Raw genomic sequence first — 22,131 nt, 5'->3', positions numbered from 1 at the left:
AAAAAAAAAAAAAAAAAAAAAAAAAAAAAAAAAAACAAGGCACACTGTGGTATTCCATGAGAATGATTCTTTCCAATGGTGTGTTTGTCTAATGCTTTTGGAGTGCACTGATGAAAATACACATGTTAATATTTCTCCTAATTGCAAGAAAACGCTTTGTTCTTAACACACAAAAATCAAGGTATTTATAAACAATTTACACCAATTAGTGTTTTTCTCATTGCCCCTCTAGCTGTTTTCCACATACATTGGGGCTTCAAAAAGTCCATGGAAAATGCATATTATAAAATATTAGGTACATATTTCAAAGTTCTTTGGCATCAAAACAAATTTATCTTTTAGCTTATTTTTCCATGAAATTTTTGAAGCAACCTTGTTCAGGTGCACCTGCTGTATTATAAATTTATCAGTTTCAAGCTCCTCACCTCTCCACTCTAATCAACAATACCCAATGCTTTTAGTAATCCTCGTTTCCTCTGTACCTATAACCCTTCGTAAATCATATATCAAGATGAAAAGCAGTTTGCTTTTTTAAATTCACTCTTTACAATAGGATTGGGGAATCAATTTTATTAAGCACACAAAACAGAAATAAATTATGTGTAGCCACCGAGTATGACTTAAAAAGGTAAAAGTGTATATGGATCAAGGAAACCAATCCTTAAAGTTATCTCCAATAGGATTAACATCAAAAAGAACTCATGCCTTCATCAAACGCACCTGAGTCCATCTCATCGCTGTGAAAATATGAACTGCACTGGCTGCTACAAATGCTGGTAAAGGAGGCGATGGAGTTCCTGTTGCTGTTGCAGTCGCTGAAAAGAATGTGCTATATGTTATTTAAGAGTGCAGATGTCTGAGTTTCCCTGTGATTCCTTATGATTCCTTATGAGAAAGACAAACTTGTTCAACTGAATTTATCCTTTTAAAGAAAATATTTTCAATTTAATCATATTTCAAATTTCTTTCTGTCATATAATCTAACCCTAAATGAATTTTTTATGTTTTTAGTTAAAAAAATAGGAGTCAAACCAAATTTCAAAGTACTCTTAATGTAATGTCTTTGAGGGTACACATCTGTAGTTAGATAATTTGCTCATAGCTACCAACTCATGTTTCAAGAGTTCTCTCTTTTTTCAACCCTTTCTGGTGGCTTACTGAGTATATGCTGAACTTCCCAAGAAAAGTCTCTTGTCTGTCTCCACCTCAGAGCTCAGCACAAGTAAGTGCTGGGAATTATGAATGTTCAAGGAAAGAATGTTTAAAGGGTTTGTGTGTGAATACGGATGTAATACAGATTTCAGAAACAGTGCAAGAGATAAAATATTCTTCCTCCTCATAGTAAGTAGGAAGGACTTACTTCACTTTAAATTTACATTTTAAACTTCTATCTTAGCTGAAAGAGTCTTTGAGGGAAATTTTAATTATCTGATAACTAGAACTTAGGTAAGAAAGTATTTTTAGACAAGTAATTTCCCAGTGGAGAAAAACCCACAGATTCCTATTAAAGAACACGTTGGTCTCCTTAGAAGTTAAAAGAAAATGAAATGGTAAAGATAGTTAATCTGCATAATACATTGTTAAATCTATAGGAATAATTATCTCGTGCATTTGTCAATTTTTTTTCAAAACCACAGAAATTAGGATAGTAGAATAGTTAAGTGTGGAACTGTGAAGCCAGATCACCTACTTGCTTGGATAGATCATGTAACTTCTGTGGGTTTCAGCTTCCTTATGTGGAAAATAGAGTTACTATCAGACACTGCCATGGAGGTACTATGGGAACTAGGTGAAATCATCCTGTTCTTCCATGTGTCTAGATTTGAGAGGCAGAGAGACAGGCAAAACAGAGACAGAGAAAGAGCCTACACCTGCTGGTTCATTCCCCAAATGTCTGCAACTGAAGCTGAGAGTCATGAACTGGACCCCAGTCTCCCATGTGGGTGGCAGGTATGCAGTCGATTCAGCCACCACCACTGCCTCCCAGGATCTGCATTGGCTGGGAGCTGGATTCAGGAGCTGGAACCAAGTACCAAACTCAATGTGGGACACAGGCATCTTAACCAGTAGCTGAACTACTAGGTGAAACTTGCACACACATACCATATACATATATGTATGTATATGTATATATATTTGAAATATATATATATTTGAAAATTTATTTTATTTATTTAAAAGGCAGAGTTAAAGAGAGGGAAAGAGGGAGAGGGAGAGACCTTCCATCCACTGGTTCACTCCCCAGATGGCTGCAATAGCCAGGGCTGGGCCAGACAGAAGTCAGGAGCCAGGAGCTGCTTCTGTCTTCCACATGGGTCGGGGTCCAAGGACTTGGGTCATGTTCCTCTGCTTTCCTTAGTACATTATCAGGAAGCTGGATCAAAAGTGGAGCAGCCAGAACGTGAACTGGTGCTCATATGGGATGCCAGTGTTGCTGGTAATGGCTTAAGGGGCAATACCACAAAGCCAGCCCCCCTCACATATTTTTAATGTTAGTTATTTGTATTAAACATCTCTGGTGAGAATAATTTAAACACAGTACAATATCATTTCATTGTAAAACACTGTATAATAAACAATATTAACTACAATAGTTCTTGCCTTCAACACCTGTGAACGTAATGGGAGATGCCAAAACTGTGGCTGGTTATGATGTTCCTCACTGAAGTTTCAGGTGATCCATTTATTTATTTATTTATTTTGACAGGTAGAGTCACAGACAGTGAGAGAGAGAGAAAGAGAGAAAGAGAAAGGTCTTCCTTCTGCTGGTTCACCCCCCAAATGGCCGCTACGTCTGGCGCTGCGCTGATCTGAAGCCAGGAGCCAGGTGCTTCTCCTGGTCTCCCATGCGGGTGCAGGGCCCAAGCACTTGGGCCATCCTCCACTGCCTTCCCGGGCCACAGCAGAGAGCTGGACTGGAAAGGGGGCAACCGGGACTAGAACCAGCGCCCATATGGGACACCAGCACTGCAGGCGGAGGATTAACCAAGTGAGCCATGGCGCCGGCCCCGTGATCCATTATTTAAAGGAGCAAAAGCACTTTCAATTAAAGAACTTCACATCATTTTAGGGTTTGGTACAAAAATGTTAACAGAATTTGGAAGGAAGGAATTATACCTTCCTACCACACAAAAAAAAATGTATACTGATGTTTAACCTCCAGTGCACCAGATGCGGCCTTATTTGGAAACAGGTTCTGGACAGAGGTAATTGAATTAAAATGAGATCATCAGCGTGGGTCCTAGCGCACTATGCCTGATGTCCCTCAAAGAAGGGAAGCATATGGGCACTTGTTGTGCAGCAGGTTAAACCACTGCTTGGGATGCCTCTGTCCTGCACTGGAGTGCCTAGTTCAAGTTCCAGCCTCTCTATGCTTCCAATCCAGCTTCCCACTAATGTGCCTGGGAGGCGGCAGGTGCTGGGGTTCTTGCTGCCCATGTGGGAGACCCAGATAGAGTTCTTAGCACCTGGCTTCAGTTGCAATTATTTGGGGGAGTGAACCAGCAGATGGAAGATCTGGATCTCTCTTTCTTCCCCACTCTCCCACTCCTGTCGCCCTACCTTTCAAAGAAATAAATCTTAAAAAAAAGAAAAAAAGCAGAAGGGCAATATAGACACGGAGACTCATGTGGATGGAGAATGGTGTGAAGAGACGCAGTTAGAAGATCACCATTTCAGAGGTCAAGAGAGAAGACCTGAGACAGATCCTTCTTCCTTCATAGCCCCAGGGAGGAATCCACACAGCCAACACCTTGGTTGTTAAAATTTCTGACCTTGGGAGCTGTGCGATAACCAATTTCTGCGGTGAAGGCACCTAGACTTGGCACTTTGTTATAGAAGCAATAGAAAATGAATACAGAAAGCATCCAAGAGAAGATAAAAAACAGAGCTGATCAGAGGGGTGGGCAAGAGAAATTAGTCCAATTCACTTGGAATACAGACTATAAAAACAAAGGAGGAAAACAGGGCAAAAAGAACTCCTACTCTTGATCTAATAAACCAATGATCAGAGACAGACATATGAAAAAATGCTCATAGTAACAACCTTCTTATCTGTTATACATACTTTACAATCCATTTATAGAACAAGTTGCTGAAATTAGATTCACACACCTAGAGAAAAATGTTTTGTTTCAAGTTACTGAAATTATCAAAGTGAAGATTTTGAAAGATTAAGCTGTTCCACTTTGTTTTATCTGAGGTGGGTAAGAGCAAGTGATTGAGAGAGCAATAAACAAAACCATTAACCAAAAAATCATTTTCAAGAACTTTGTGGAAATACAGAATCCTATCTGAGTTTGCTGATGACATGAGTTGGGGGAATCAGTGAGTTACCTGTAGGAGTCTCTGTTGCTGATGGTGTCATGACCGGAATCTTCTTGCTCATCTCCTGCTACGTTGAAACAAACTCGTTTGCTATTTCGTTCTCCCTTCTCGTTGTCACTGTCCATTGGTATTACACACTCTGAAGTCTTACGCTCCAATTTAGGAGAATATGTTATCGAAGACAGAAGGCTGTGATGTTAAAAAAAAAAAGGTACATATATCAAACTGCCTGTTACTGATACCTACCATATTTGTTGACTATGATAGGCTTACAAATATTTCTAGGATGCTTCCATGTCTCACACCTAGTAAGCATTCTACCACATCAAAAGCATGTCACAGAGCTTCTCCTTTTCTTCTCAGAATACATAACAGAAACGGAACAAAATTTAGACCAGAAGGCTGCATGCATTCAAATCCTGATTATGCCATTTATTCATTTTGTCATCTTAGCAAAGCTATGATAGTTCCCTGTGAATGCATAAAATGAGGACACTGAGAATAGACCTCAGGATCACTGAGGGAATCAAGTGACAGTTAACGCATTCTGGGTGCATCTTGGGTGTCTCTCCTCAGCCCTCATCATTACTGCCACCATCACCACCATATGAAAATGTCGAGTACTACTGGCTGACCAAATACTAACCTCAAATGCTAAAAATCTTTGAATATTCTCAGTGGCTCACTCTCAGATATTAAAAATCCAGCAACCCATTTGCCCTTGGCTTGGTTTCCTCTAAGGCTTTCTTTCTTTGGCAGGGAAATTATCAACTGCCTATCCCTTCTTACTGTGCAGATGGACGGGGGTCCTGACCTTAGTAACTACAAGATACTAGGAAGAGTCATCTACAACGTGAGGACAGTGGGAAGCAGGGGGCAACTCCAGTCCCATCTGTCATGCACTCAGGATGAAATGTCACAGATCTGTCCAAATGATGAGCCCTTCCATGTAGCTCAAGGCTGCACTGGTATAAGACATGCTGAAGACTTTGAGTAGCTTCTGAACCCCCAACCCTAGGTTTGAATACTTCCTGCAGAATGTTTCTGTTGCAACTTTAACTCAGGGGTTGGTGGTGTTGTTACAGTAGGGGTAAGCCACCACTTGTGATGCTGGCATCCCACATTAGAGCACTGATTCATGGCCTCACTGCTCCGCTTCTAATTCAGCTCCCTGCTAACACACCTGGGAAGGCAGAAGATGGACAAATGCTTCTGCCTCTTTCACCCACCTATGAGACCCAGGAGTTCTGGCTCTTGGCTTCCATCTGGCCAAGCCCTGGCAATTGAAGCCATTTAGTGAGTCAATCAGTAGATGGAAGATCTCTTTCGTTCTCTCCCCTTCCCTTTCTGTTACTCTACCATCCAATTAAATAAAGAAATCTTTCTTAAAAACCTGTTTAGCTCAAAATTAGGCAGAAAAGGAATCCATCTCTATTATCAAACAGCATGTAGTAAAATTTGCAAAATGGATCACACCATATCTAAACAAAGGGTTCACGCTTGGTTTATCAGAACAACAATAATCTTCTTATGTACTAAACATCTATGACATCAGTTCGCATCAGTAGCATCAGAGTTGACACTCATTTTCTCATAGCAATGTGATGTTTCTCTTGCTATTCTAAGACTATGAAGATACCTTATACCTCTTACCCACACATTGTAACATCAAACTCAGTGGTATGCCTTGAGTAAACAGTTGTTAAGTGATTTCGCTAATTAACTAAACACATTTAATTGTACCATGTGTTAAAACACACAAAAGGCTCTGCCTGCTTGCAGCTCGAATTCTCCTGGGAGAAGAAAAACCGTGCAAGCAAATTTTGCAGAATATCAGTATATCAGATGGTGACAAATGTTAAGGAGAAAAACAAAGAAGAGAAGGAAACATAGAGCTGCAATTTAAATAACAGTTGGGTAAAGTCTCACACTGAGGGGATAGTTTGGCATTTTATAGTTTGTAGACACCACTAAAAATTGAGGGAGCTGTGTCACACTGCTCAAGGCCCAGTGCACATTTCAATAATAGAAAGCCATGAATTATTTTAAACACACTGTTTCTATTTGCAAAGATACCTTTATGTTTTGTAAGACATATTGTGTATTTATTCACTCCTTCCACCCAAAAGATTAAAACATTAGACTAACTCCAATTATCCAAGCTCCACATTGCACAGACGAACACTGAATACCAAAGAGGAAAGAGATGCAGGAGTTTTCACTTTGTAAGGAGTCCTCTGTGCTTAAGAATATTTTAAATCAAAAGTCATGGGGCTAAGCATACACAATTTCTCCAAAGTTATAGGAACTGTTTCCACATATTTGTTTTTCATTATCAACAGCTGCTATCATGTCTGCAAGGACCCTGTGGGAACAAGTGTTAAGTTTACAAACAAATGATAGGAAAACCATGTTTTTGACACTACGCTTGGAATAAAATTTCAAGATTTTTGAAATTTCAAGATTTTTTTGAAAAGCAGCAGCAAGGCATCATGCTATAATATTTTATTTGTGCATGTAAAAATATGTTCCCTTACTTTTGCTTGTATACAATAGCAAGTTACCCACTAAAGATCCACTGATTAAAACCCAAGCACTACGCTATTCAATATCAAGCTCCCCCTAAATCTGTTCAGTAATAGTTTTGTATGTAGTATGTTGAATTTATCTGTGCACTTTAAATATTATCATCACCATTATTAATATCCTCATCCTCATTTTAGAGGTGAGATGAGTGAGACACACAATGAGCATATGCCAGTGAAGCTGAACCCCTTTCTTCCTGTATTCTGGAAGAAACAGGATGGCCAATAGTGCTGTACACAGCATTCCAGTTGTACCAGGCACATGATTAAGGGTCACTGGCATAGCCGTGTGACTTGCTTTAGCTAGTACACATAGGTCACTTCTGGTAGAAGCCTGGTAGCATGCCATTGCACAATTCTCCTCCTTCCCTTCTCCCTGCCATGGCAATCAGAGATATTCCAGTTAACAGGAGCTCCGTCAGCCTGTGCCCCAAGATGGACACGTAGAGTGATCAGAAAGAAGCATGTGTTGTTTTAAGTCTAAGAATTTTATAGATTTTGGTTACATAACACTGAATAGAAACACCTTATATGAAAACTAGGAGACATCTTGAAAAGTTATGATGCAATTGGGGGACATAGGCAGAGATATTTTATGTTGGGGACTAAGCACAGCCTCTATAAGGACCTGCCGTTAGCCCAGACCTTGAGTATCCAGGAGGCAGCAGACCTCAGAAGCAGACAAAACTAAGCAGAGCCTCTTCAAGGACAGGGACAGAAAGTGGCTAGTGCAGTTGGAGCTGGTGAGATTAGTGTGGACAGGTCGACAGGAACTTGCAGGCCACCACAGTGAATTTGGTATCATGTCAACTGCCATGGAGTGTCATGACATGGTTTGAATTGGAGACTATACGACTGCTCCTTACAGATGTCCCTGGAGCTTGCTGAATGTGGAATGTATGAGAGAGAGACAGAGCTCAGAAACTCCTGTGGTGGTACCAGAGAGGTATGGTGGTGACCCAGTCTACGGTGATCATGCTGGACACATTTTTAAGTATAACTGACAGAACTGTTGAGGTACTGGAAGTGAAAGGGAAAGAAAGAGAACTGATGATGATACCTGGACTCTGGCTTGATGAGCTGAAGAGAGAGAGACATTTTACAGAGAAGGGGAAGATGCTAATAGCAGAGTAGTCAAAATAGGTTTATTATAATTTATATTTAGAGGGACCTGTGACACAATCCAGTGTTTTATAATGCAAATCATGGAAGAGAGAAGTCAATGCATGTAATTAATACAACTCTGCATGGTACATACGTGAATAAATGTTGGCTTTTATGAGGCTGTGTCTTTTTGTACATTGACCTGAAAAATGCTTGAGAAACCTTAAAAGATAATTCCACACCACACCACCACCCCTTTAGTAACCTCCAGGTCACTAACACCCCAACAATGCAAGGTGTCCACTTCTCTCAGTTCATCAAGCCAGAATACATGTATCCTCTTTAATTCTTTTTTATTCAGTCCACCTTCAATGAAACTTGCTCATCACTTAATCCTAGGTATCTGGCATCTGCAATTTGAAGTCTGTATTCAAATTTCCTATCTTCACTAGCTTCCAACAGTCTGCATTCATTTCTTCTCTGTGAGAATACACAAATCCTCCCTTCTGCAATGTCATCAAAGGTTTTAGATTATCTCTCAATTATGTTTCCCTTTACTTATTTCCAGTATCTAAGTATCATTAACCATAAAACAGCCCATTAGCTTCCCAAAGTGAAAAAAGAATCACAAAGCCTTCATTAATCACAAAGGAATCACAAAGGCTTGTATGCAGGGATGGGTGAACATTTGCAAATCAATACATGTGATAAATCACATTAACAAATTAAGAACAAAAACTATTAGTTATCTCAACAGATGCAGAGAAAGCATTTGATAAAATGCAACATCCTTTCATGATGAAAACCTCAAGCAAATTCTGTATAGAAACAACCTTCCTCAACACAATCAAGGCAATTTATGATAAACCCACAGCCAGTACCGTATTAAATAGGGGAATAGTTGTAAGCATTGCCATTAAGATCCAGAACCAGACAAGGATGCCCACTTTCAACACTGCTATTCACCACAGTCCTGGAAGTTTTAGCCAGAGCCATTAGGCAAGAAAAAGGAATCAAAGGAATACAATTTGGAAAGGAGGAATTCAAAATTTCTCTATATGCAGATGACTTGATCCTATATATAGGGGATGCAAAAGGACTCCACTAAGAGACTACCGGAACTCATAAAAGTGTTTGGGAAAGTGGCAGGATATAAAACTAACAAAAAAAATGGCTTTTGTATATACAGACAAGGTCATGACAGGGAAAGAACTTAAAGATCAGTCTCATTCATAATAGCTTCAAAAAGAATTAAATACCTTGGAGAAATTTAACCAAGGATGTCAAAGATCTCTATGATGAAAAATATAAAACACTAAAGAAAGAAACAGAAGAAGACATTAAAAATGGAAAATGTTCCATGCTCATGGATAGGAAGACTCAATATCATCAAAATGTCCATACTACCAAAGGCAATTTACAGATTCAATGTGGTCCCAATCAAAATACCAATGCCATTCTTCATAGATCTAGAAAAATGATGCTAAAACTCACCTGGAAACACAAGAGACCCTGAATAGCTAAAGCAATCTTATACAACAAAAACAAAGATGGTGGCATCAGAATACCTGATTTCAACACATACTACAGATCAGTTATAGTCAAAACAGCCTGGTACTAGCACAAAAACAGACTTGTAGACCTGTGGAACAGAACAGAAACTCCAGAAATCAATGCATGCATCCACAACTCTTATCTTTGACAAAGGAGATAAAATCAATACCTGGAGGAAAGACAGTCTCTTTTGCAAATGGTGCTATGGAAATATCTCCGCATGCAGAAGTATGAGACTAGACTCCTACCTCCTTAAAACTTACACAAAAATCCACTCAAAATGGATCAAAGACCTAAATCTATGACCCGATACAATCAAAGTACTAGAGAACAGTGGTGGAACTCTGCAAGACATTGGCATCGATGAAGATTTCTTGGGAAAAAAACCCAGAAGCACAGGCAATCATAGCCAAAATGAACAAATGGAATTACATACATCAAGCTCAGAAGCTGATGCACTGCAAAAAAAATCACTCAGGAAAGTGAAGAGGCAACTGATGAATGGGAGAAATAATTTGCAACTGATAAAGGCTTTACATCCAGAATCTATAAAGAGCTCAAGAAATTCAACAAGAGCAAAACAAACAAACCAGTTAAGAAAGGGGCAAAGGACTTGAAAAGACAATTCTTAAGAGAGGAAATCCAAATGGCCAACAGACACTTGAAAAAATGCTCAGGATCATTACCCATCAGGGCAATGCTTAGGTTTCACCTCAGTTCAGTTAGAATGGCTCACATATAGAAATCAACAAACAACAAATGCCAGCAAGGATGTAGGGAAAAGGTACCCTGGTCCGCGGTTGGTGGGGATGTAAACTGGTGCAGCCACTGTGGAAGACAATATGGAGATACTTCAGAAATCAGAACATAGATTTACAATATGATCCAGCCATGCCAGTACTGAGAATTTACCCAAACCAAAAGAAATCAGCAAATGAAACAATTATCTGTACCCTCATGTTCATTGCAGCACAGTTACAATAGCGAAGATATTAAGATGCAGAATCAACTCAGATGTCCATCAACTATTGACTGGATAAAGAAACTATCACGCACACACACACACACACACACACACACTATGGAGTACTACTCAGGTGTAAAAAAAAAAAAAAAAAGAAATCCTGTTTTTTACAACAAAATGAATGCAACTGGAAACCATTATACTTAGTGAAATAAGCCAGTCCCAAAAAGCCAGATATAATATGTTTTGACTGATCTGAGGTAACTAATAGAGTACCTGAAATGTAACATACTAGAGTGAAATAGACATTTCGAGATTCAATGATTGTTTACAGCCCTTGTCTCTTCCATTGAGGACCAGGTTTTGTTTTTTTTTTCTTGTCATGTTTTGTTTTCTTTCCTTCATACTATTTGTTGAACTCTTTTACTAAGTGTAGGGTTTACTGAAAGATTGTTAAGTAAGTGGAAATAGATTTTTTGTAAAAATTAAGAGTGGGACTGTAAAAGGGAAGAGGAGGATGGGTTGGAGCCTGGGTGGGAGGGAGTTGGGGGAGGGTGTCACTATGTTCCTAAATCTTTATATATGAAATACATGAAACTTGTATCAGAAATAAAATTTAAAAAAAGAAAAAAGTTGTAGAATAAGACAGTGGGGGAAATCTTAAGTTAAAAAAATCATTTTAAGTATTTTTAGTTATGTAAAAAAATCATCCCTTTCTGTAACGAGTGATTACAATATAGGCATTTTTAACCAAGTAAAGGGAGGTCACTAGCTCAAACTTTTTTCTTGAAAATAGGCCTACCTTACTTGAACTTAAGGAGAAAAAAATCAATAAATTACCAGAGACACAGCCTGGATGACTGCCCAGCAGTGATGGACAACCAGCGGAGTATAGGCTTGGTCTCCACGCAGTGTCAGCAGAGGCAGAGCAACAATCCTGCCACTAACAAAAGCAGTCAGCTAAAAAGCTGGGCAATCACTCTTGGTCTAACAGCAAGTAGGTGATCGGTCCAGGTGTTCTGGTAAAATCCCTTTGAGAGGTAGAATCAATGATTCAACATCACTTTTTGCTGCCTTATTAAAAAAGATTCTTCTACACATTTCCTAATACCTTGAGAGGAAAAGAACTGGTTTCTAAAATAGAACACTGTAGGGCCAGAGCTATGGCACACCAGGTAAAACTGCTGCCTGCAGTGCCAGCATCTTATATGGGCACCGGTTCAAGTCCAGGCTGCTACTCTTCTGATCCAGCTCTTTGCAATGGCCTGGGAGGGCACTGGAGATGGCCCAAGTTCTTGGGCCCCAACACCCATGTGGGAAGTCTGGAGGAAGCTCCAGGCTCCTGGCTTCAGGTCGGCCAAGCTGTGGCCATTGTGGCCATTTGGGGAGTGAACCGGCGTATGGAAGACCTCTCCTCTTTCTGTCTCTGTCTCTGTCTCTCCCTCTCTTTCTCTCTACCTCTGTAACTCTGCCTTTCAAATACATAAATAAAATCTTTTTAAAAAATTAACATTGCATACTCAGATGCAGAGATTTCAAAATTTTTGCACCAAATATTTTAATTTCATTTTCTATGAGCTTTTTCAAGTATTCTCATATAAGAAATTCTTATTTATTAAATAAAGCAAAATTTAATATCCTAAAACATGAACTTTTTTTTTTTTTGACAAGCAGAGTGGACAGTGAGAGAGAAAGGTCTTCCTTTGCCGTTGGTTCACCCTCCAATGGCCGAAATGGCCGGCGCGCTGCAGCCGGCACACCGCGCTGATCCGATGGCAGGAGCCAGGTACTTCTCCCATGGGGTACAGGGCCCAAGCACTTGGGCCATCCTCCACTGCACTCCCTGGCCACAGCAGAGAGCTGGCCTGGAAGAGGGGCAACCGGGACAGAATCTGGCGCCCCGACCGGGACTAGAACCCGGTGTGCTGGAGCCGCAAGGCAGAGGATTAGCCTAGTGAGCTGCGGCGCTGGCCTTTTTTTTTTTGACATAAAACATGAACTTTCTATCACAAGGTTCTACGACAATTCTAAGATATCATTCAGTTGCTTAAAGAATCTCCTATTCTCATAATAACCTCAAACAGCTTAATTTATCTCTAAATTGGAAAGTCATAATTTAATACACAAAATGGTTTTAACTAATTTTTAAAAATAGTTTGTTAGAGGGGATAAACCAGGATATTAATTCTAAAAGCCTCATAAAACCAGAAAAATAACATATTAACAGTAAATATTGAATCAACTCAGATGTCCATCAACCGATGACTAGATAAAGAAAATGTGATAGATACACTATGGAATACTATTCAGCTATAAAAAAGAATCAAATCCTGTCTTTTGCAACAAAATGAATGAAACTGGAAACCATTATACTTAGTGAAACAAGCCAGTCCAAGAAAAACAAATATCTTATGTTTTCCCTGATCTGTAGTAACTAATAGAGTACAAAAAAAGTAATGTATATGAGTGAAACTGACATTTAGAGATTTGATTATTGTTTACAGTGCTTCTCTCTACTGCTGAGGAACAGTGATTTTTTTTCCTTCTATCTGTTGATTTATTTACTTAGTGGAGTGTTGAGCTTATGATTATAAAATAAACTGAAAGAATGCAATTGTGAAAATTAAAAAAGGAAGGAGGAGGAAAGGTAGTGTGGTACATATCACTGTGCTCCTAAATATATTCGTTCAGTTTATATAAATAAAAATATTGTCTGCTTGAGAAAAGCAACCTTGGGGCCATCCTGACACTGATCAGACACATTTGTGCTTTTCACTACTTGTGTGATGCTGGGCTCATCATTTCTAAGACACCTGAACTTATGACATTTTCCAGCATAAGGATTGTTTGGAGTTCCCACAGCCTATTTATGAGTTTCTATGCTGAAGTGGTCACTTAGATGTGTCTGAAAGATCTGACTCTTACCAGAGTCATTTCAAGAGTTAATGTTCTCAGTGGGTTAACACAGGGAACTGTGGTCTTCTGAGTGTAAATTTGGGTTCACTTTTAAATAATGTCCCTTTAGTTCCATTCTGGTCTGGTCATCCCTGCAGCACTGTGTAATATCAAGCCCTTGTTCCCTTGGAACTGAGTCCCTGTGACCTATTTGGCACCATAGTCTTGGTAAATATTAATAAATGTTACTACAGTTAAAAAAACAAGTAAATAAAATATTTAAAAATAGAAAATATTTCAATATAATAAAAATATTATATTATCAATATAATAATATTTGATTTTATTTAATATGTAGGGATATTTTATTAAATAGATAATATTAATATTAATATTATTTGATGTTTTAATATTTTATATAATAAAATATTACAGTGATTTGGATGTAGACATTTCACAGATATGTAAAGCAAGACACCATGTCAATTATGACTTTATTAATATAATGTCTAGGGATTGGCATTGTGGCCCAGCAGATTGGGTCACCACTTTAATGCCAGCATCCCATATCAGAGCACCAGTTCAAGTCCTGGCTGCTCTGGTTCTAATCCAGCTCACTGCTAATGTGCCTGGGAAGGCAGCAGCAGATGGCCCATGTGCTTGGGTCCCTGCCACCAACCCAAAACATATATGCAGTTCTTGGCTCCTGGCTTTAGCCTGGCTCAGCACCATCTGTTGAAGCCATTTGTGGAGTGAACCGACAGATAGGAGATCTTTCTTCTCTCTCTCTCTCTCTCTCTCTCTGTTGTTCTTTCAAATAATTTTTTTTTTAAAAAATATTAGATGTCTAATTACAACAAAGCTTTGGATTATGTCCTAAATATTTCTGTCAAAACTGAATTATCAGGATTGGCATTGTGGCATAGTGGGTAAAGCCACCACCTGCAGTGCCAGCATCCCTATGGGCACCTATTCTAGTCCTGGCTGCTCCACTTCATTCCAGCACTCTGCTATGGCCTGGGAAAACAGCAAAAGATGGTATGAGTCCTAGGGCCTCTGCATCCACATGGGAGATCCAGAAGAAGCTCCTGGCTCCTCGCTTCGGATCAGCTCAGCTCTGGCTATAGTGGCTATTTGGGAAGTAACCCGGCAGATTGAAGACCTCTCTCTGTCTCTCTCTCTGCCTCTCCATAACTCTGCCTTTCAAATTAGTAAATAAATCTTTAAAAAAAAAAGTGAATTATTTATCCAGGGCAGGCATTGTGGCAAGTTGGTAAAGCTACCACCTGCAATGCCTGCATCCCATATGGGCGCAGGTCAAGTTCCAGCTGTTCTACTTCAGATCCAGCTCCCTGTTAATGGTCCAGAAATGCAGTGGAAGCTGGCCCAAGTCCTTGGGACAATACCACTCATTTGGGAAACCAGGAAGAAGTTCCTGGCTCCTGGCTTTGGACAGGCCCAGTTCAGGCCATAGTAGCCATTTGATTAGTGAACCAGCAGACAGAAATCTCTCTCTCTCTCTCTCTCTCTCTCTCTCTCTCTGCCTCTCCCTCTCCCTCTAACAATTGCCTTTCAAATAAATAAGTAAATAAACCTGAGTTATTCATAGAAATATAGAATACCTGTGGTATAAACAACACACATTTGATTTTAATTTAAATCAGTAACTTCATAAACTAAAAAGAGGATAGTGGTGCTTATACAGTGTGTTCAGAATCTACCAGCTGTAGGAATACACAATAATTTCCATTCCTTGAATGGATGAGCAAACACACCAACAGAGATACTATACTGACATTCATTTGTATACTTTCACCACAATCCTGATTTAATTATTCCTCACCCACTTTCACAGATGAATGACTGAGCTACCCCAAATCTCATGCTGTTTGGACTCTATAGAGCTGCTTTGACCAGATGAAAAGCCCAACCACAAGCCACAATGCAACAAATCATCCTACAGAGCTCGGGCAATTCTCCAACTGCCAAATTCTTAAATAAGAATGAGAGTTGATCTCTTTGGAAATGTGCTCATTAACTACCTCTGTCTTCTCTTGGTTGAAAATTTCTAATTGCTGGCACAGTTATTTGTGTTATGGCTTAGTAAGCCATTAATTCAATCAGAACAGGAGAAATTATTAGATCCAAAGATATATGCTTTTCCATTTACTCAGTAAACAAGCATGTTAAGCATTTATTATACTTTGTATGTTTCATGAATATCTCTTGAGTACATTTGTACTCTGACGTGTAAATGATACACGGAAATCCCAATCCACAGTTAGTGCCTTTAAAAACATAGATTTCAACCTAAAATTTTCACACAGAGACTTAGTGTTCTTGTATATGACGGAATTGTGTTAACTCTCTCCCCTAGTATGAAATGCTTGCTAAAATATCTACCTATATATTTATAATTTAAATCATTTTTAAGAGCTACATTATCACAATAAATGTCCTAAATTTACAAAAACTAAAGATAGAGAGTGACAGAATTTGTCAAACATTTTTCAAAAGTCACACTTTCTACATATATTTTTTAAGGGAAGCTGAAAAGTACAGTGCAAGATACTTACTCATCTATTTGACAAACACACATCTCCACTTCTTTCAGTGCTGTCTGGAGTTTGCCCAGCAGTTTCTGGTAGATATCTTGGGTTTCTAAGTCTTCTTCTTTTAATAAATAGCGGAGACCATGGCCATCTTGCTGTCCCAGAGACAGACCCGAAGGGGCCGCCATAGTGGTGATGGTGTGTTGAATGTACACCATGGGGCTCAGCTTCCCTGAGGAATGACAATCATCCCATAATAATACTGATGACCTTTACCTTATAATAACTATACGGTCCACTTCATCTGAGTGGCCCATGCTCACATAAATTAAAATGCCAATCCAATGGTGAACTGAATTCAGGAATTCAAGTTTGTGGAGTGTTGAAATGAAAAGCTACAAATACAGTTTGACTCCTTGTCCCACTCCAATGGAGCAGAATGACATTATGCATCCCGCAGCTGCTCTTCTTTTATTTTTCTCACAGTAACAGGGTCATTTCAGAGTAGTAACTTTCATAATAAGATGAGCTGTGCCTATCATACATAGAAGGAAGGTAAGAGAAATCATCTTTCTTACAAGGGGAATATTAAATATGTCACACTCTAGTCTCACTATATACACTTGGGTATAATTATCCATAACATTGCATGAGCAATCCTCTCTTTGTAAAAGTTCAGGCTTGCTTACATGGCAGGAATCTACCAAACTACAGGATTCTAGAATACTCATGATTGTATAAATTACTTTTTATGATCTGATGAAGTCTCAAAAGCTTACATACCTTGTTCAGTAGATTTATTCTCTTTATCATGAGAGTTATGCTTCCTACTATCCAACTGGACACCAAATGCACTCCCGAGTGAGGTCGATGTTTTGGGATAAGAAACTTCCATCACATTGACGTGACAGTTGGTAGGGCAGAAATCACTGCTGTGCAGTGGGGAGATTTTAGATTTGGCCTGTTTGAAGGTGGGCCATGCTCTATTCTTCAGTACACGAGAAAACTGCAGGTTAAAAAAGGAAATAAAATGCAGTTAAACACACAGTAAGAACTCACAGGGATTTCACTTGCATCATCCATAACAAAATAAAAAAATCAAATCATTTCAACAGCAATGAGTGAAATAAACTGAGCTGTAAGAATTTAAATTATTACTTCAAAACTCATTCTTAATAAAGCAAAGCAACATAGGCAGCATATGAATCCTTTGAAATTCTAATTACAAGTTAGGAGTTGAAAGAACTGAATTTCAGTGACGAATGAAATTTACTGGGACTCAAATTCACAAGCTCTCAGCAGCTGAGACAGTCTGATAGATAGATTCCTATTCTGATGTTCTCAGAATAGGAATCACATCTTTAAAGTGAGGCAAGATAGCAGAATAAGGTGCTGGTTGGGTCAAGGGCAGAAGAAAATGGGATAATTCTAAGCATCATCAGAAAGCTGATGCCAAGCAAGAGTCTGTGAACAGGTCAGACAGCAAACTGTAGTAATGTTGACCCAGCCTGGCAGGGGGCTGTGCTCCCCAGGCTTCCTGCAGTCAAGATCAGCAGAAGACTGGTGTGCACTCTACTTTTATGCCACTAAGAATAAATTGATACCAGAATGACTTATGAAGCTTAAAACAGTGGCCACTCCAGTGATGCAAATCTTGTAGTAGGTTTCCATTCAAATCCATCTACTCCTTGCCATGGTCTATAAAGCTATCCAAAGTCTGACCCTTACCTAATTTATCTCAAGCTCTCTTCCTAAGCGCCTTTTGACTGTCACGTAGTTCTCACACACTATCTACTCACTCTGGGCCTTTGGACATGCTGCTAAGGTGCTTAGAATGTTCTTTCTTCATTGCCAGACTTTTTTTTTTTTTTCCTATGCATCTTTAAATTCTATCAAATCATCAAGGGGCCTTCCCTGAGCCCTTGCCTAGGTTCAATATCCCTGGGTACAAGCTGGGTTATAGCACACTGTAATCCTCCTTATATATAATCATCTTACCACTAGCTAGCCTGAATCAAATAAGGGATATGGACTAAGGAATCTCTATATGCTGTTCCTGCTTGGGGGGTGAACCAACCGCAAAGGAAGACCTTTCTCTCTGTCTTTCTCTCTCACTGTCCACTCTGCCTGTCAAAAAAGAAAAAAAAAAAAAAGAAAAGAAAAATATAACATGTCCCTACCTATTGATCCTACTAGTAGAGTTATAAGTTGACCACTGAAAAGAATAGAACTTGACTAACACTGATCATTGCTTAACTTTCCTAGGATTAACTTGAAAAGTATATATTAAAATCATATCCTGTCACTAAAAAGCTCACCAGTAGATTATGGACTTACATGTTTCATACAGGTTTACTATATATATATATATATATGTTTATACATACATAAACATGTATATGTACATTAAACTATGCTTTCTAATAATTTGTTAGAAGCTGTGTAGCTCAGAAAAGTGCTAGCATACTTAGGAATCTAAATAAAACTAGACTGAAATGCAGGGAATTATTAGTAAAATTACTAACAAGTTTAAAAATAATGTGTGGGGCTGGCACTGTGATGCAGCAGGTTAAAGTCCTGGCCTAAAGTGCCAGCATCCCATGTGGGTGCCAGTTCTAGTCCCACCTACTCCTCTTCCAATCCAGCTCTCTGCTATAGCCTGGGAAAGCAGTAGAATATGGCCCTAGTTCTTGGGCCCCTGCACCCGTGTGGAAGACCCAGAAGAAGCTCCTGGCTCCTGACTTCAGATTGGCTCAGCTCCGGCCATTGAGGCCACCTGAGGAGTGAACCAGTGGATGGAAGACCTCTCTCTCTGTCTCTACCTTTCTCTGTAACTTTGTCTTTCAAATAAATAAAAATAAATCTTAAAAAAAAAGAAAAGAATGTGTAATAAAACCATCCTAACCCTGAAAGAAAGCAAAGGATTTAGAGAATTCCAAGTCTATCTCCTTCATGTAATAACATGAAGGAACTTTGACCTGGAGATTTACATGAAACAGACCTAGAATTTGAAGTCAGAATCAGAATTTCAGCCACTTCTTTTCCACTGTTATTACAAAATAAGTCTTAGATGAGGTTCCCATGGCACACACAGAGGTACAGATATCAATGTTACTAAGTCACAGAATCCACTCTAATAAGAATTTATGCTTTGCTTCTCGGCTTCTGCTTTACCTAATTACTCATACACTCAAAAATAGGAAAGAAGACTTCCATTCCAGGCCTTGTGCTAAATGCTGGAGATATAGCCCTTGTTCTCCTGGAGTTTATGGTCTGGTAAGGACACAGGTAAAAACAATGTAATATTATTGGCATAGACAACAAGTATCTCATTACAGTTACATGCATAACATATATAAATACATACTCAATTAGCTATCTACATCTACATGTAGTGTGTGCATGTGTGTGTGTGTGTGTGTGTAACAATTATATAATATATACATAAGCCAGATAATTAGAAACCTGGAGAAAGAAGTGAACAGGGCAATGTAATGAAGTGTTAGTTAAATGATCAGGGAGAGAAGGGGGAAGTCCCTTGCCAATGGGACCAGCTGTTTCCTACAGCTCTCTCTGCTCAAGACAAATAAATGCCTATGATTACAATGTGCTCCCCTCTGCATACACTTGGAAGAGGTGTGCACTGTTTGTGCAAATGTGTCTGGAACCTTCTCTGCCAAGAACCTCTCTTGGGAAGGAAGGGCATGAGGAAAGCAGTGCTTCATCCATCTTGGGTTGTCTGCTAAGGTTTGAATGTGTCCCTCAAATTTCAGGTGTTGGAAACATAATTCCCAAATTCATATGTCAATGGTATTTGGAGATGGGGACTTTTCTAAGGGGCTTCATGAATGGATTTATCCATTCAAGGATTCATAAATTCATCTATTCATAGATTAATGCATTATTGAGGGAGTAGACTTGTTGGTAGAAAAAGCTCTCTCTGGCAAGCTCTCTCTGTCCATGTGATACCCTTTGCCATGTCATCACCCAGCAGGAAGACCCCCACCAGATGTGGTCACATCTTCCGAAGCCACCTGAACCAATCCATGGTGTTCAGCTACAGTAACAATCTAAGTTACATGAAAACACTCAGACAGCTGTCCCTATGAGAAGAGGAACCAGTGGGAGGGACCCTTTAGGCACAGGTACTGGCAATGTACTGGAGAGATTTGGAAGATCAAACCTCTATTCCCAGAAAGTTTGTCCCACTATACAACTGCTAGACCTTTCTAAAATGCAAACCTAACAGAAAGACAGTGCAGTTGGTGCTCTGTCAATGGTATGTGCATGAGGACACGTACTGTGTCATAGTAACTAGCCCTGAAAACATCCACCTGTTTTCAACAACATCAAATGAAACACGGGGCTCACTAAACTGCTTTGGAAAAAGCTTCTTAAAAATGAAAAAACAGCTCCTTTCCCTAAATAAAAATTGCAGTTTTTCAACAAATAAATATATAAGCTGTGGGGAAAGTTGAGTTGGGAAGGGCAGGCCTTTAGACCTATTATGGACAACATAACCCATATTTATTACCACCTTTCCTTATCTACCCAACAATTACATTTGTTTTTTTAATATTAGAGGGGGATTGATTCCAGGACTCCCATGGATACTAAATCCTGAGGATGCTCAAGTTTCTCACATATCATGACATAATATTTGCATATTACCCATCTATGTCCTCTTATATACTTTAAATCTTATCTAGACTGCTTACACCTAACACAGTGTAAATGCTATGCAAACAGTTGTTATATTGCATTGATTTTTTAATTTGTATTATTCTTATTTTTCTAAATATATATGTTCTGCTGCTGGCTGAATGTAGAGTTGCTGAGCTTGCGCATACAGGGGACAACCCTATATAACAGGGCTCTTTATGTGTCAGGCATTGTCCGAGGCGTCTTGAGAAACATCAGTAAAGATTCCTGCCCTATGAGAAGCTGCATTCTAATGAGGGAAAAGGTAAATAGTACATACAGTAAGTCAATTGTCTAATATTAGAAGATGGTACATGTAACTGAACACAGAATACAGAAGACTAAGAGGATTGGGAGATTCAGAGATGAAATGAAGAACAGATTGTGACTTTTACCTGGAGCAGTCAGAGCAGGCTTAACTGAAAATCTGATATTCCAGCAAAATCCTAAAGGAGGAGAGAGTAAGGAATGTGGATATCTGGAAAAGAAGTGTTCCTGGCAGAGGAACAGCCAGTGCAAAAGCCCCACGCTAGTGCATTTGAGGACCATCAGGAAGACCAGAGTGGCCAAGACAGACAGTGCTGGGGGGAGGGTAGTGGGAGGAGGAAAGCACTTCATGAAAGGATCCCGGGAGCCACTGGAAGGACATGGCTTTTACTGTGGTTGAAAGGCATTGTCCCTCAGAAGCAACTGTGTGTGGGTGAGCAAGAGCGAGAGCAGGAAGAACACCTTCAATAGGATAGACCCAGCAGTGGGTGACCCCATTGGCCCAACTAACTAAAAAAAGAAGAGAAAAGACCCAAATCAATAAAATCAGAGATGAAAAAGCAAACGTAACAACAGACACCTCAGAAATAAAAAGAATCATCAGAAATTACTACAAGGACTTGTATGCCAGCAAACAGGGAAACCTATCAGAAATGGACAGATTCCTGGACACATGCAACCTACCTAAATTGAACCAGGAAGACATCGAAAACCTAAACAGACCCATAACTGAGACAGAAATTGAAACAGTAATAAAGGCCCTCCCAACAAAGAAAAGCCCAGGACCAGATGGATTCACTGCTGAATTCTACCAGACATTTAAAGAAGAACTAACTCCAATTCTTCCCAAACTATTCGGAACAATCGAAGAAGAGGGAATCCTCCCAAATTCTTTCTATGAAGCCAGCATCACCTTAATTCCTAAGCCGGAAAAAGATGCAGCACTGAAAGAGAATTACAGACCAATATCCCTGATGAACATAGATGCAAAAATCCTCAATAAAATTCTTGCCAATAGAATGCAACAACATATCAGAAAGATCATCCACCCAGACCAAGTGGGATTTATCCCTGGTATGCAGGGATGGTTTAATGTGCGCAAGGCAATCAATGTGATACACCACATTAACAGACTGCAGAAGAAAAACCATATGATTCTCTCAATAGATGCCGAGAAAGCATT

General features: G+C 39.3%; 1 protein-coding gene across 2 annotated transcripts in view; it reads right to left on the bottom strand.

Annotated features, from left to right (window-relative positions):
• PREX2 (phosphatidylinositol-3,4,5-trisphosphate dependent Rac exchange factor 2) overlaps nt 1-22,131 on the bottom strand; it is a 334,883-nt gene that overhangs the window by 131,354 nt on the left and 181,398 nt on the right. For both annotated transcript variants that reach the window (XM_002710460.6, XM_089336348.1), the window contains exons 24-27: nt 16,764-16,986; nt 16,005-16,212; nt 4,336-4,515; nt 721-815 (exon numbers count right to left, since the gene is read on the bottom strand). In XM_002710460.6, the coding sequence (XP_002710506.2) occupies nt 721-815; nt 4,336-4,515; nt 16,005-16,212; nt 16,764-16,986 (706 nt within the window). The remainder of the gene's footprint in view (nt 1-720; nt 816-4,335; nt 4,516-16,004; nt 16,213-16,763; nt 16,987-22,131) is intronic.

The sequence above is a fragment of the Oryctolagus cuniculus genome, chromosome 6 (assembly GCF_051225735.1).
Source record: "Oryctolagus cuniculus isolate XC-2025 breed Fujian yellow rabbit chromosome 6, ASM5122573v1, whole genome shotgun sequence".
NCBI classification, from domain to species: Eukaryota; Metazoa; Chordata; class Mammalia; order Lagomorpha; family Leporidae; genus Oryctolagus; species Oryctolagus cuniculus.
This window is presented reverse-complemented; position numbering and strand designations above follow the sequence as displayed.